This window comes from Hirundo rustica, chromosome 3, assembly GCF_015227805.2.
Source record: "Hirundo rustica isolate bHirRus1 chromosome 3, bHirRus1.pri.v3, whole genome shotgun sequence".
Lineage (NCBI taxonomy): Eukaryota > Metazoa > Chordata > Aves > Passeriformes > Hirundinidae > Hirundo > Hirundo rustica.
In genome coordinates this window covers 21,957,620-21,973,021 of record NC_053452.1, presented here as the reverse complement: position 1 = coordinate 21,973,021, position 15,402 = coordinate 21,957,620, and the positions used below count along the sequence as shown (strand labels likewise).

The 15,402-nt window shown below is 36.9% G+C and overlaps 1 protein-coding gene across 1 annotated transcript in view; it reads right to left on the bottom strand.

The window, feature by feature from the left end:
• The window catches only part of USH2A (usherin), a 391,984-nt gene that overhangs the window by 114,905 nt on the left and 261,677 nt on the right, over nt 1-15,402 (bottom strand). Inside the window, exons 42-43 of the mRNA XM_040059986.2 lie at nt 5,171-5,505; nt 2,037-2,159 (exon numbers count right to left, since the gene is read on the bottom strand). Of these exons, the coding sequence (XP_039915920.1) occupies nt 2,037-2,159; nt 5,171-5,505 (458 nt within the window). The remainder of the gene's footprint in view (nt 1-2,036; nt 2,160-5,170; nt 5,506-15,402) is intronic.

Sequence of the window (15,402 nt, the reverse complement as noted above, 5' to 3'; positions counted from 1 at the left end):
ATTAAACAAATTTATTAAAAACTACATGTGTATTTAGTAAACCAAGTGACTGTCATGTCATTATTTCTTCCCTATAGCAAAAGGCGTATTATTGTACTTTAAGTGGAATTTCATAATCTCAAATTTAATTTTCTCATAAAAAGCCTCACACAAAACTGCACAAAGACAGAACTCAGGATCATGTTCAAATTTTCACTGAAGCTGCAGTGGGATAAATGTCTACAGATGCAATAAAGGAGCATTCAATAAGTGCCTAATATTTAGAGATTTTAGTACAAAAAATACGCACTCAGAGTGTATATTTACTTTACTTTTTATATTTATTTTAGATGCTTTACTATAAGACCCGGATTTTTAAAAGAGTTAAGCCTTAGCAATCCCACTGAGAAGAAATTAAATTAATGGGAACTCACTTAACTAAAAGCACTGATGAACAGGGAAAATACACAAAACACATCTTATTTTTCTGTCTGCATCTTGTGTCACTTGCAAACTTTTAGTTATTTTGTGGACATTGTAGCACACATACAGTAAAAAAGAGAAAGGATTCTAGTCTTGCAATTTACTGATGAGAATTTGCGATTCATTTTTTTGATTCATATTTTCAACAATGAAAATAAAATGAGTTTGTCCTAGCCTATTAGAAATGAAGAAACCATCTGACAAGATCCGTAATTCTGCAACATGCTTAAAGTATGACAAATGAAAATAAATGCTGACATATGAATTTTCTTCCTGGAAAAATAAGGCTTGAGTACTTGAGCCTCTCTGCAGCATCTCCTCTCCAGCCACAAACTCATCCTGCATTGTTAACTGCAAAAACATAGCTGCAGGTTGCAGAACCTTCCCAGGAGAAGTGTTCAGGTGTGTCCAAGGGTTAGGTATGCTTTTTTGGCCATGGCTCATTCAATCCAAAATGTCATGGTGCCTAATGGCTGGTCACTGAGGCTCTGTCTGAATGTACTGCCCCCTCTGAATTGCTGACATAACTGCTACACACACTAAAATACGCTGCACCACTATAATACACAGAGCTAAAACCAAAGGCAATTCTATGCCAACTTTCAAGCATGGCTGAGAAAAAGAAATGGACACTTGGGCAGGATTTGTACAAGAACAGCTCTTTGAGCAATAATTGTAACAGATGGAAATGAGCAGTGACTTTCAGCAAGTAGGCATAAGCAAGCCAGAGGCAGTAGCCCTCAGCTTTCTCAGGTGCGGCTCTGACAGGAGCAGAGGTCAGGTTCTCCTGATTCCCATTGTGCTCAGGAGGGATGATCACACAATTTTTACAGAAGCAGAAGGACAGTACAGACATCTGAGGGTCAGTGACTGACATGGAGTTCTCATAAAGCACACCAGCACACAGGACACACACAGCCTGAAACAATCCATGAGGGTTTCCCTGGGGTTTTACCTACAAAAACCCAATGCAGAATCCATGTTGAATCTTCCATTACAATTTCTTAATTTGTGTTTTTTGTCTTAAGGAGCATCTTTGACTTCAAGGTGTAGAAACTAAGGTTGATCAAGAGTAAATGACTTGCTCTCCCCCACACAAAAGGTCTCTTACATACTGAGGAACAAAGCACACACTCCAACTCTAAACACCCTGCATTTAATGGTGATGAAGCTAACACAACAAAAACAGGTTTAAAAACATTGCTGGAAACAATTTTCAGATGTTTCCCTCAAACATGCATTCTGCCTGTGCTAAAACTTTGACAGTGAGCAAATCTACAGCATCTGTACACATAAATCTAAATGGTTTGATTGCATGAGCATATCAATACCAAAATTTCATTATATTTTTATTTTTATTTGTTTTTCAGAGCAAAACATTGTATGAGTCAAGAACAACACACTAATAATAAATCCCTGCATATTAGAATGATTAACACCAAAGATGATGACAAAAAATATTTCATTACATAATTAATATGTTCACTACATAAAGACACAAGAAATACTTTGAACTATTAAACATACACTATACAAAATGCCAGCATTTGTTTTTATAGTTTTTGTAATCTCACCTGCTAAGACCCTTATCTTCATAAAACCACTGAGTTCCTGAGTAAATATTGTGCCACAGATTTAAATCTTCAGGGGGATTTGATGCAAGTGGTTGCTGGATTTTACGTCTCAGGAGCTCATATCTAACACAAAAGACAAGCAGAACACCAGGATTATCTCAACTAATGTTATTACACACACACACACAAAAAAAAAAAAAAAAAAAAAAAAAAAAAAGAACCCAACCAGTTTTTTTTAAAGCCACATTATTTTGTTTTTACAGCTGTAAACTTCCTGAGATAAACATTCTTTTTAATGTTTTGTGATATATAGCATTCAATCACTTTTAGCAAAAAGGAAAATACTTTGAAAATGGAAAATGAAGCATTTCCATTTGAAAAAAAAACCTAGTTTATTCAATGATTTACAGATTTTAAACTTTGTGGAAATGGTATCAAAAGCAAGTCCAAATAGCCCATAAAAGTGTCTTATGTAGACTTGCATGATAAGGACATATGGTTCCAGAAGATGAAATGATTGTCTCTTTCTTGCAAATGTACTGAAACAAAGAGAACTGCCATTATTATTTTACTATTAGTAGTAGCTTAAGTGTGCCTTTGCACTTAATGTGTTTGCAAATAACCACAGTGTAAATTACAGGAGATAACAGGCACAGAATGAGTTAACTGTTTCAGCCATCTGTAGACCTTAGCAAGGCACCTTTGTGTTTGGGTAGAAATTCATGATGTGAGCTTGAAAGGCCAAACTATTTCATCCTGGTTTTAATTGGTATCTGAAGCAGTATTCCTGTCTCTGTTCCAAACAGCAGGTCAGCCAAAGCCCATCTTTCATCAGGTCAGCCATGAGATTGCCTGATTTGGAAAACATGCTTTCCATCCAGGCTGCATCACACACTTGCCATCATCTTTTTATACAAAACCTTAATAGAATTTAACAAAAATTAGATCTCTTAGTGCCTACACAAACTAAAGGAGATAATATTAGAGTTTACATTTCCTAATCATTCTAGGAATTAGAAAGGAAACTACATTCTAAAGGAAACAAAATTAGACTTATTTGTTCAAAATCTTTAGGATTATTACTCTTTATTACATTCCACAGGACTGTTTAATTTATTCTTTCAATATTTTTTTCAGTTTGTTACCCCAGCAGATTAGGGTCATATGCATATATATTCACTTAAATGCATAACTTGATTCTTTTAAGTGCTAAGCTGCTCTGTTTCATCTTGTCCCTACCTCCCATTCTGGAAAAGTGTTTACTGCTAAATTCCAGACAAAAGTATGTGGATACCCAGGCAGATTTTAAACCCTCATTTTAAATGCACATTTGTGAAAATGTTTCCATGTTTAATTGTTCTGCAGGATACCTTGGTGTGGATCACCACTTGTAATTATCACACCGACCAATGGCTTTTTGTGTAATTTGACACTTAAAATCAAGATCATCTCCAAGACCCTGAATTAAGAGGAATTTAACAGGTACTGCATACAGTGATTTAGTGTTGCTTCAAAACCAGAAATCAACTGAGATGCTCTCACGGGAGATCTGACTCTTTCTGTGCTCCACAGCAGCTAGAGAGTACACGCATAACTTCCAACAACTTTTACCCTTGAGTTTAGGGAATAATCCTCAACAGGTACAAGCAAGCATTGTATCACTTAGTGATGCCAAACTGAATTACTGCAGAAGTTCAGATTATAACTTCAGAAATTAAATAACAAAAACCAATTAAACTCCAACTCTGTCAAAAAAATGAGATGACTTTATAACAAGAACAGCTCTCACATGAGTGGTTCATCAGTGTCAACCCAAAGACAGATCATTACAGCTTTATAGGAAACCATCCTGGCATATTCTGTCCAATATATTTCATAGATGAGTCTTGAAAAACATCAAATCTTTTTGAACACTGAGTGGCGATCATGTGTAAATCACCCCCACTGGCAGCTGCTGCTGCTACTCTGCTTGCTGCAGACTTCTTGTTCCATCATGCTGTACAGAGCAGCTGCTTCAGTGGTTGTTCTTGTTGAGGGCAGCATGGCACACCATGAAAGAAATGAAATCTGCAGATGTAGGTCGTGCTGAATTACTTCAATAATCTATGGTAAAATAGTCATGTTGTTAACCCCAGAATAACAGACACTGCTTTTCTGAAACTTCAGATTTTACTGTAGAGCAATCATCATTTCATTCAGCTGTTGTGTGCCCTAATTAAGCCTGAAGAAAAAGTCAAGCTATCGTGCTGCAATAACATACGCAACTGAAACAGCATTACATGATAATTATTGAACCCATCAGTGCACGTAGAAGAGAGCTGCTAACCAGAACATATGGAGTACAGAGCTATAATTCCATGCACAATGTTTCACGATACATTAAAGCACTAGAATGAAAGATTTGACATTTTTTAGTGTGTATATATAAAGATATGTTTGTCTTTATAAACCTTTATGCACTCAAATCCATATTTTTTTAATGTATATCTACACACACATGCTCAGTATTCAACATTCAAGTCAAGATTCCCATCCCATCATTCCAGACAAATCTCACAGGAGATGCCTTTCTTTGGACCCTGTGGTGAAGTCTAGTTTGCTATACCCTTTCTTGCATTTCCTATTTTGGCTATGCCCTCACTTTTCTAGCACTTTAACTCCCATTTTTCTCATGCACTGTCTCATTTAAAATTTATTCATCACTTAATTTTTGAAGATTATTTCATGTCATCATCCTTCCAAACGGTCACTTTCTCTTCATGCGGAATAACGCAGAGTATTGAGAATATTGGGTGTGTTAATCACTCGTGTTTACAGAGATCTCATCTTTTTCTCATAATTTAATTGGTGAAACTTGTTTCCGGAACTCATCACCAAAAAGTGTCTGATGCTGCACCCCAAACCACTTACGACTTTGTAAATATCCTGCAGTTGCTCCTTCTGGTTTTTCAGACTGCACTGAGACCCAGAGCCTTCCAGCACAGACAACGCACTTGCCCTGAATAATCCTGGCTCTTCTCTGAGCCCTAAAGACCCAAAATTAAAAGATCACATAACAACGTCTGCATGACTCAGAACTTTCTGAGTCAGATTTAGGTAAGGAGAAGCAAACTGCTCTCTCAGTCTCAGCTTACCTGAGATGGGGACCATTGGGCCTTAGCGGCGGTTGCCAAGAGATGGCAATAAAGGATTCGCTGATTGGAGTCACGGACAAGGGACTGACGCTCTGAGGAACTGTCGGGGGAGTGGTCACTCTTGTAGGCAAACTCTCGGTGCAGCCTCCCAGAAAGCCATCACCTCCAGTACAAGCTATCACCGTGACCGAGTAGTTCGTGTAGGGGACCAGATTGGTCACCAAGTGGCTCAGCCTCGATGAAGGGTTCCCAGCGATGACAATGCGTGGGTCAGGCATGCGAACCTCATAGTTAAGGATTTCTCCATTCGGAATCAGAGGAGGCTTCCAGGAGACCTGAAGGAGGAGGAAAAAAAAAATAAAAATTAAAGTAACAGATTTCTTACAGTCAGATTTCAAAAATACAGACATAAAATGCAACAAGATGGACACAAGTGGAACCTGAAGATGTTCTTTTCCCTGAAAACAGACTTTTATTTTTAAAGGGAAATCAGTTAAAAAAACTAATCTTTAATTTTAGTGAGGTCCACAGTAACAGCTGCAACCTTTGAAAAATCTATTATTTTGCTTCACTAGTTCAGAAAGCTCCACATCACTAAAAATTCCATGCGATGCTCATATGCATTAGCAAAAGTACACTAAAAATCATAAGTATCACTGTCACTTATTTTCTTAGGGTGTATTACCTGGTCTGTTTCACTACTAGTGGCAGAGTAAAAGCAAATTTCATTTTGTGCTACACAATTTTCAGAAAGATGTAAATGCATTAGCTCCTATAAAAAACCAGATTTTTCTGCACTCTTCATAAGATGAAATATGCACATTTTACCTTTATTTTTAATTAACATATTACACTGGTAAGTATGAGACAAAGAACAGGAGTAATTTTCCATTTTAGGAACTATAAAATGATACTGAGAAAACTTTATCACAAAAAGATTGGAAGTTACATACAGAATTCATGTTTTTTATAGATTTATACACACACATCAAACATATACACACACATATGCTTACTGCAGTTTTGCTCTTAGTGAACTGAGGTAGGTGAGATTTTTTTAAGTTTTAAGTTTTTTGGGGTTTTTTTTGATAGCACATATATATATATATACATATATATATATTTATTTTCTTACCAGCTCCACTGAGAAATCACACTCAAATAATTGCACTATAAAGTGCATGAATATTCTAAATTATTTAAGGCTTTTTGCCATGGTACCATGACAGAGGGGCCTTCAGACTGGCACAATGAGGAGATGAAACTTAACACATATTAAGAATCTTCGAGTTTCATCAAGGTAGTGTAAAAGCATCTATCAATACTCATTTCCCTAGAAATCCCAGTGCAGGAAGCATACAAGCTTTGCTTTGCTCCGGGACTGTTTTCCTTTCCATTTACCCACTCATCTATAACAATTGCTGTCTGTTTTCCTCCCAGGCACGAGATAATTAAGGATTGAATCCAACACAGTAAAGAACATAGAAATAGAGAAAACCTAGATATGCCTAAAACCTAGGTATATGTCTAAAACCTAGGTAAAACAAAGAAAACACCGAAGTGTTAAATAGTAATACCACAATACTTTAGTTTCAGTTAATTTCAACTTCTTCCTTAATTCTCTCAGTCTACAACATAACTATCTTTAAAAATGTCTATGCACAATTACACAAGGCCAGGGAAACAGAGAATCTTGATTTATAAAATGATTTTTTTTTTTTTAAATGGGATTATAAAATGTTCTATTTTAGGTACAGAAGGACTTCTTAGGCCATCAGACTTGTAAGAATTCTGGCAGCAAAGTGCTGAAGAAAGCTGAAGGATTTTGATAACAGATTCTGGAATACTATTAAACAGAGTATTAGAGACAGGGTGATCTTGAGTAAAGACAGCAAAACCAAGATTATTGGTGCCCACATAGGAAAGGCTTAGCTCTGGCTAATTATCAAATGCTGTATTCAGATTTCTGTTGCTTCTGGCCTCAAATCATGTTCAAACAAATAAAGAAAATACCACTGGTAAAGCAGTGCAAAACACAAGGTAGGGATTGATTCTGCACTGTTCTCACAGACATTGAACAGAACTCTCTTTTTGAAGTATTTCATGTGATCTAGTGATAAGCTTAAGAAACAGAAGAATGAATAATTAGCACAGACAACAGAAAAAGTTTTCAAGTACAAGTATATGCTGGTTTTAGCTGGGAAGAGTAAACTTCATAGTAGGATGGGGTCAGTATGGGATTTCAGATTTGTGCTGAAAACAGTTATTTTTGTTATTGCTGAGCAGCACTAATAAAGGGTCAAGGTCTTTTCGGCCTCACCCCGGGAAAGGAGCAAGAGACAAAGGACACAAGTCGAGAAAACGGAAGTGGAATGGTACAGTACACAGACTGTACCATTCTTGGAAATGCAGGGATGAAGTGCCTATCCTGATATTCTATCTCAGTGAAAATAACATATTTGTCATTGGAATATTAATATAGCAAAACTGCCATTATTGGTGAAATAATATCCTGTTGCTTAATACAAGGTAGCTTCTAATAAAAGAACTGCATGCAAACTACATAGGAAAATACCTGGTACTACATGCCCAGAAGATAAAATTGTCTCAAAACATTTTCTTTGTACCAAAACTTATTTCCTGGAAGAGCGGATGAGTTATTTTCTAATTATATTTCGGTTTTGATGCCTTTTATGTCTAAACCTACAAAATTACTCTAACACAACTTGTGCAAGATTCACCATACCCTGTAACCATTTCACATAAAGGAACAGATTAACGACAGAAGAGAGGCTGCTCCATAACCTCAGCTCCCAAGTCTCACACAGTGTGTACAATAGCTGGTACCACTTTCAAAAATTCCCAGGTGCTGCTTCACGGCATTTGTTGTGCTCTAACATGTACAGTAGCTCATACTGTAAGCATCAGATATGCTTTGTGGGGCTTACAGTGGGAAATTTCTATAAATTTTAACTTTTTTTTCCTTGAGAGAAATAAAAACAATTCTGCACAAAGAGTACATTCAGCCAGCAGCACACACAGTGCAACTTATTTTCATCTGAGCACAGATAGCTCACGCAAAGATATAAAGATCTGTTGTTGATTTAGTTAATAATTTAACTAAGTAATGGGATGACCAAGAGCACTCCCTACCCTGCTGTGTCACTTGAGCTGCTTAGAATTACCTGTGTCACCTGGGAATGACAGGATATGCAATCCCTCACAAACATCTCTTGTCAAGAGGCAAGGGACTGCCTGACCCATAAATGAAGATGATGGAGCCAGCCTGGTTAACACACATGTGGCACTACTGGACCTCTTCTCCACTTGGATGTGCCAAGGTTTGAGGTAAGAGCTTGGCAATGCATGAAAGCAGGAAAGCTCACTAGACAGGCTGTGTTGGAAGCAGTAACAGTTTGTTCATTGATTTGAAGCTCAGCACAGAGACCATGAAAGAGGATGCCCATGAGGAAGAGAGAATAAGGTAACTACTGGGAGAGATTAACTGATCCAATGTAATGACTCTGGAAGCTTTCATTTAAAGATCAAAGGACCTTATTTTCTCCACCACAAAATTTAAAGAGACAGAAATTAGCCATTTTCCCCCCATTAAACAGTTATAACCTTGGAATTTTTTCCCTTTTTTGACAGCAGTTGGAACCCTGCAACTTAATTCTGAGCTATCTGAGGAGAGACATTGGCACATGTAAGCTATTTTACTGTTCAGGCCTGGCTTCAACAGTTTGCTTTTAAATCAGTGTGTTTGGCTTCATTTTATTCTCATTTCTCCTAGATACTGCTTGTAACCTCTACAAACAGAAAGTAATAAATACACTACTGAGAGCTTTTCACTGCTGGTCTCAAAGCACATTGTAAGTCTCAAATTGCAAATATTATTATTCCAGTTTTAGAGATAGAAAGACTTAATCCCGGACTAAATCACATATCAGAAAGAAGCAAAACTCCAAACAAAGCCCTGCTACCCTAGTTCTGCATTCCAGGCATTGGACTAGTCCTCTGACAATCTCCCAGCTGCCCCCCAAATAGTTGGGAGAAGAATTTCCTCCTAAATTCTTATCTGTCTTAACAGAAATTATTGTGGGTTCAAACAAGAGCCACGATCATACTGGAAATGCAGATTCTGAGAAATGTCACTGATAGTTCTGCTCATAAACTTTGCACATGAGTTACACCCAGCTTCAGCCAGGAATACCACGGAAGAATAGTATGATCAAGTTTGCTCTAACAGATTGCTACTACAAAAACTCCTAGAACTTTGCTTGAGTAGTGGGAAAAACAAAAGAACATTCATGATCCTAAACACCGAGACTAGAGAGTTTCAACTTTATAAAAGGCAGAGGGATGATGTCGATGAAACCCCACTGTATAATCTATACCAAATGAGCAAGCTGTGCAAGAAATCACAGTCCTAACACGTGGAAAACCTCTAGTGTGCAAGTTAAGGTTGTTCCTAGGGGTGTTGGAATATCCTAAGTCACTCAAGCAGCTCTTATGTGTCAAATGAACCAAGGTCTCCCTGACCTTAGCACCATTACAAGGCAGTCTTCACACAAGGATTGATCGCTCCTAAACAATTCCCCGATGCAACTGACGTACCTGCATAAAACTGGAAGGGTGGTGAACAAAACCCAAGCCCTTTTTTTTCACTTTCCCAGCACAAAGCTGTTACCTTGGCTTACTGCATCTCCCTTTAGCAGACATGGCTTAGGAATCAGGGTTGTTTCTACTCTCAAAATTACGTTCTGGGATAACTGCAGACTGAAGTGTCTGGAGAATGAAACAGCAACAGGGAGTTTAAACCTGGAATAGAGGAAGGGTCTTCACAGTCTCATTCTCTGCCACATAGTGACCTGCAGAGGAGGAGCACTGAAAAAATCACCTCATTGTTAGCACCAACTTTAGTGACCTTGGAGTAATTAGCATTGCATTCAACATTCTGTAATCAGAATCAACTTCACAGGACAGCAAACATTAATTCGTGAGACTAAAAACTCCAGCTCCAGAACATGTGCCTATAACTAATTCTGTGGGAAATAGAATATGGATAAAGAAAAAACCTTCTTTTTCATGGATGATACTCAAACTGTAACTACAGGGTATGTTGCTTTAAATGTGTCAGTGATATCTATTCCTTACAGCTGAAATCTTTCTCCTGTGTATTTTAATCCCAGCCTATTTACAGAACAACAGGCATTTAGCAGTCCACTATCCAGCTTCCGGGCTAATGAAGAACAGAAGACAACTATTAAAATAGAACCTTGTTTATTTGTGCTTGCTAACTTGCATATCCAATTTAGTAGTGAAATTTGAGAAATAGCTACTAGAAAAATTTATCACTGTTGCACTAAATTATAATCTACTGCACTGAAAGTACAGATGGCAACTCTTGAAGATACTGTGACAGCAAACTAATGACGTTGTTCAATCTGGAGGGTGGAACAGCAGCTTTCTCTGCTTCAGTTTCTTCTCTACAAATAATAGAATGGCAGGTGAACAGCAAAGTAAGAGACCATCATCTCTGTGGGTAACAACAAACATGAATGACAATCAAACTAAAAAGCCTATAATCCTTCCTCAGTCAGAGAACTCATGAGGAAATACTTCAGAAAAATAATCTATCCATGGAAAATTAATGACATTATTGAATCAATATGCAAAACAAACAAACCAAAAAAAAAAAAGAAATTAGAATGGCAGTTAGGTGCCACAGTATCACCACAGCCCTTCATTCCCCACAGGCAACACATATAACATATACTAAGTGAGAAATAAAAATATTTTTTTATTTTTCTCATTTTGTATCTAATCAAATTGCAAGAAGTTTCTTTAAATGATGCTATCATGAAGCAATAGCACAGCCCAGGAACTATATGTCAATGAGGTATTTATTCCATCCAAACAGGAGGAAACCATTCTCTTATAAACTACTTAGAAACAATATTTAAAAAAAAAAAAAAAAAAAAAAGTTTCCCCTGGAGAAAAACATCAAAATTATGCACAAGTCATGCCAACTTCTATCTTGAGAAAAAAGTTACATGAAGGATGATAGGAAATGGCTGCTGCTTTTTATCTGTCAGTGGTCCAGTTGGTGGCAGTCGTCAGCGAGGTGGAGCAATACAGGCAATATGAGGTAGCAAGTCTCTGGTAAAGCCATTAATTAAGACTACAGCTGCCTTTTCCAGGCCAAAATCCTCAAGGAAGAATCCCAGCAGAAAAAGGGAATTCCTCCTACTGAAAGTGTAAGGCCAAAGTTGAAATATTTGTATACTACAGTTAACTTAGTTCAGTGTACCCAGCCACATAACACCTCCCCTACACAAAGAACTCCATTACATAATTATTCACTGTGTAAACCAGCCTCTTTCTCAAGCCGCTCAACCTAGCTACATTCCTGAATGTCATATCAGAGTGAAGTGTGAGATTGAAGCAGCACAGCAATTGCAACTCTCACAAGAAAAGGAAACAATTTCTTTTCTACTTCTGTACGTTAGGGTATAGCAAATCTTGTGTAACAGAAATAATGTTCATGGCATTGGCATACACTAAATAAACGGCTTTTGCAGTTGCTGAATACCTTCACTTCACTTTGGCATTTAATCAGCCACAAAAGCAGTTTATTGCACATTATACTTCGCTACCATGAACATTATCAATTCAGCAAATATTAAAAAATATCATGCAGGTGTCACAGAAATGGGTACTTTAAAAATTATTGACAACCCTACACTTTCTGTTGCACAAAGTAAAGCAAGTTAAATGTTATGAAGAGATATTGGTCCATTCTGATTAAAATTAAATGTTAAAGGAGCACACACATATCAGAAGAATTTATGCTGAGAGTGACCTGCTGTGTTGATATTTTCCTCCTTGCAGAATGAAAGCTTTGGTCTATGAAAATAAGCTGTGTACTCAAGTGAGTACTATCCTGGAGCACTTTGAATTCTTCACATCCTCAAATCATTTTTATTGATTCAATGACTAAATAAAGGAATGGAAATATGTTTCTCTTTTTTGTAAATTCTCTCTGTTTTAGGTAGAAGTAAATATTTGTGTCCATGGTTTAGGGATTGGTTGCGCTGACAGCTGAAAGCCTCTATTGATTTGCAACCGTGGCTTGGTAAAGGAGCCGCTTGCTAATCTTTCCCACAGCGCCCTTCCAATACCTTCTGCTCTAACCTGGGAGGACAGCTCTCTCTAGAGCAAGAGGTAATTAAAATCTCCTTCCCAAAGAGACAGCTTGTTTTCCACCCTGTTCTTAAGAGTTACCATTGAAGACCCTGACATAAGAGCATAGTACCGCACAAAGGACTCCACGAATTTCATTTGAACATGACACAGGTGACATATGCACTGCAGGTGGGCTGAGCTTGAGCTACTCAGGAGGAAAAGTAGGCCTAAGACTCTTAGGGGCACCAGTGTAAAGAAATTCCATGTGAAATCCATCCTATTTCCATACGGGAAGACATTTCAACCACTAAGAAGCAATCCTTGCAGAATGCTGCACAGCTGTTTCTGTCTGTGGTACTAGCAATTTCGGGGGTGAAGGGACACAGTGAGTTTGCAGATCTCCACCCTAGTTCTTGAGAATTTGGGCAAAATCCCCAAACATTTTGTGAACAGGTGATCCCTTGTTCTTCTTGTACTCTCCCAGTGCACAGCATTCACACAAGACTGCCTCAGGGACACAGTGAAGCCCTGAGTGCTCTCCAAGCCCTACTACTCTGACATGAATTTGCCATAAAAATACAGGCAAGGAAACAACACCACCTCTAGCAAGCTAATCCATTTGACAGATCTGTAAGAAGACCGACAAGTAAGATGAAATCCCAGTCGCTTCCTCTGGTGCTCCCATCTGCAAACAAGCAGAAGGCGAGAAAACTGCTGGGTGCAGCAAGCCTTGTCTATTATCTCGTTGGTGATGAAGTGCAATGAACTCTTCTGCAACTATAGCTTTGCTTCATTTTTTTAAAGAGAAGAAATAATTTATTATTAGAATAATAAATGCTAAAAAAATTAAATAAGCATCTTGCTGACCTGGACAAGTGAGAGAAATTTTAAGATGTTTAAGTCTTAGAATCTCAAAAATCAGAATTTAAATAATATCTCAGCCATGGGATACTCTCTGCCCAGGAACTGGGAACTATTCTTGACTTTCTATCTCTTATGATGAATATAAAATGGAACAATATTAAGTAAATTAAAATACTCGGTAAATACAAGAATTTATGTCGATATCAGCATAGAACCAATGCCCTGTACAGTAACAGAGATAATTTAGCAGCAGAGTTACTCAGGAATTAATGTATTTGGAGAGGCACATATGTAAGTCACTTTACTCAGTTCAATGCTGCCACCTTCAACTATTTTGAACATTTTAACTTAAATATTTAAAATTAATAAAGACTGACAGTAAAACCTATTCATGGAAATAAAAACATCCAGACTTCAGCATCTTTGAAAAAAAAATAGTCTTAACAGATCCAAAAAATATTTGTCTCCGGGTGGAAAACAAAGTCCAAGTCTACACAAGCAACAGTGACACTAAATTTGACCACTATTCATAGAGGAATTAATACAGTTTGGACATTGAAGGCCTTTAAGGAGTTTTGAATATTAACAACAGGCTAGGAAAGAAGAAGGAGAATAAGCATTTGAGCTCTTCAGTAAGAAAGGAAAACAAATTTAAAAACCAATGTTGTATTGAAATTTAATTATTATAGAGTGAAAACTGCATTGCCTGACTTCAGATTTCAGAAGAAAAAAATGACCCAACTAACTTTCAGTATTGGTAGATGACTTCATCTCAGAGTTGAGGAAAATACAATAAAATTACAACTGAACACGTGTCTGATCTCAGGAAAAGACATCCAGTAAAGAATGACACAATCTCTGATAACCTACAGGCTTTTAAATGTAGGATTGAGTGTTGAATGCACTTGGAAAAAAAAAAAAGAAAACAAAAACAAAAACAAAAACAAACAAACAAACAAACAAACAAAAAACCAGGGGTAAGATATAAAATTATTATGTTCTTACCACATTAACTGGAGCTTTGAAGGTTGCAGTGAGTCTTTGTGCTCAGAGTTGAAGCCAACGTGAAAAAGCTCATGCAGTGAAACGTGGACATGTGGGGAAGCATGCAATTGAACTAGAGCTACTATTTACTCAGCATTGCAGCTTCTGGCAAATCCATGAAAAATGCTTTACTATAAATTGTGGAGAATATTAAGATGTATCTACAGAAGTACAGAGGGCAGACTCCTGGAGGTAGGTTGCCCAAATCTTCAATAAGCAGTCTGGCAATTCATCATAATTACTAGTGGTTGATTGTTATTAATTCTTACAGTAACCATTGTACTCATATTGAACTGGTTTGCAATTAACACAGAGGTAACATGAAATTCCTTAGACATTAAAATAAAATTTTATAAGTTCAGGATGTTTTTGTCTAATAGTGAATAGCTTTTTTTTCATAGCTTAAAATATGTGTGAACAAGGAAAAAAAAACAGCAATGGTTTATTGCTGAAAATCATACCCTCAAACTATTCAGATTGCATTGGTAACACCACTCTATTTACCTTTTGAAAATACAATGTATACCAAAAAATAATAAATCTGACAGATGAACTTCAGTCTTATGCAAATGTCCTTTGTTTTGTGCTCTGGTGAGCAAGCTACTGTACCAATACTTTTGGCATTAGTACAAGACTGAATCCATGGAAGCATGTGTGTATTTACACAAAAGAGGCTTCTAAGCTACAAAAATCCCTCTTGTTTGGTTACACTAATTTCCCTTGAATGAAGTTTGTATGCAAGCCAAAACAATGATAGTTATCCTGTCCTCTAGAGTTCATTCCCAACAGAATGATGTGAATAATTGAAAACTTCCTACGTAGTCCTGTAAGACTCCTCTTTCGTAAATCAGGAGAACAAAAATGCTATTTTTTCTTCATTAGCCATTAAAAAAATCTGATAATTATGCAGAAGACTTAATTACAGGAAAAAAAAAATCTTTTTTACTTCTTAGTATTTTAATGAAGTCTTGAAATTTTGGAGAAGGTCATTTTCTGATCTGATTAGGGAGTTAAAAGTAATCATTTAAGTTTAATATTGAAAATACATCAGGTGTAGAGGGAAGAAAGAGAACTGGAATATAATGCCAGAGGCTGGTGTACAGAAAAAAAAAAAAAAAAAAGGAAAGGAATCCAAT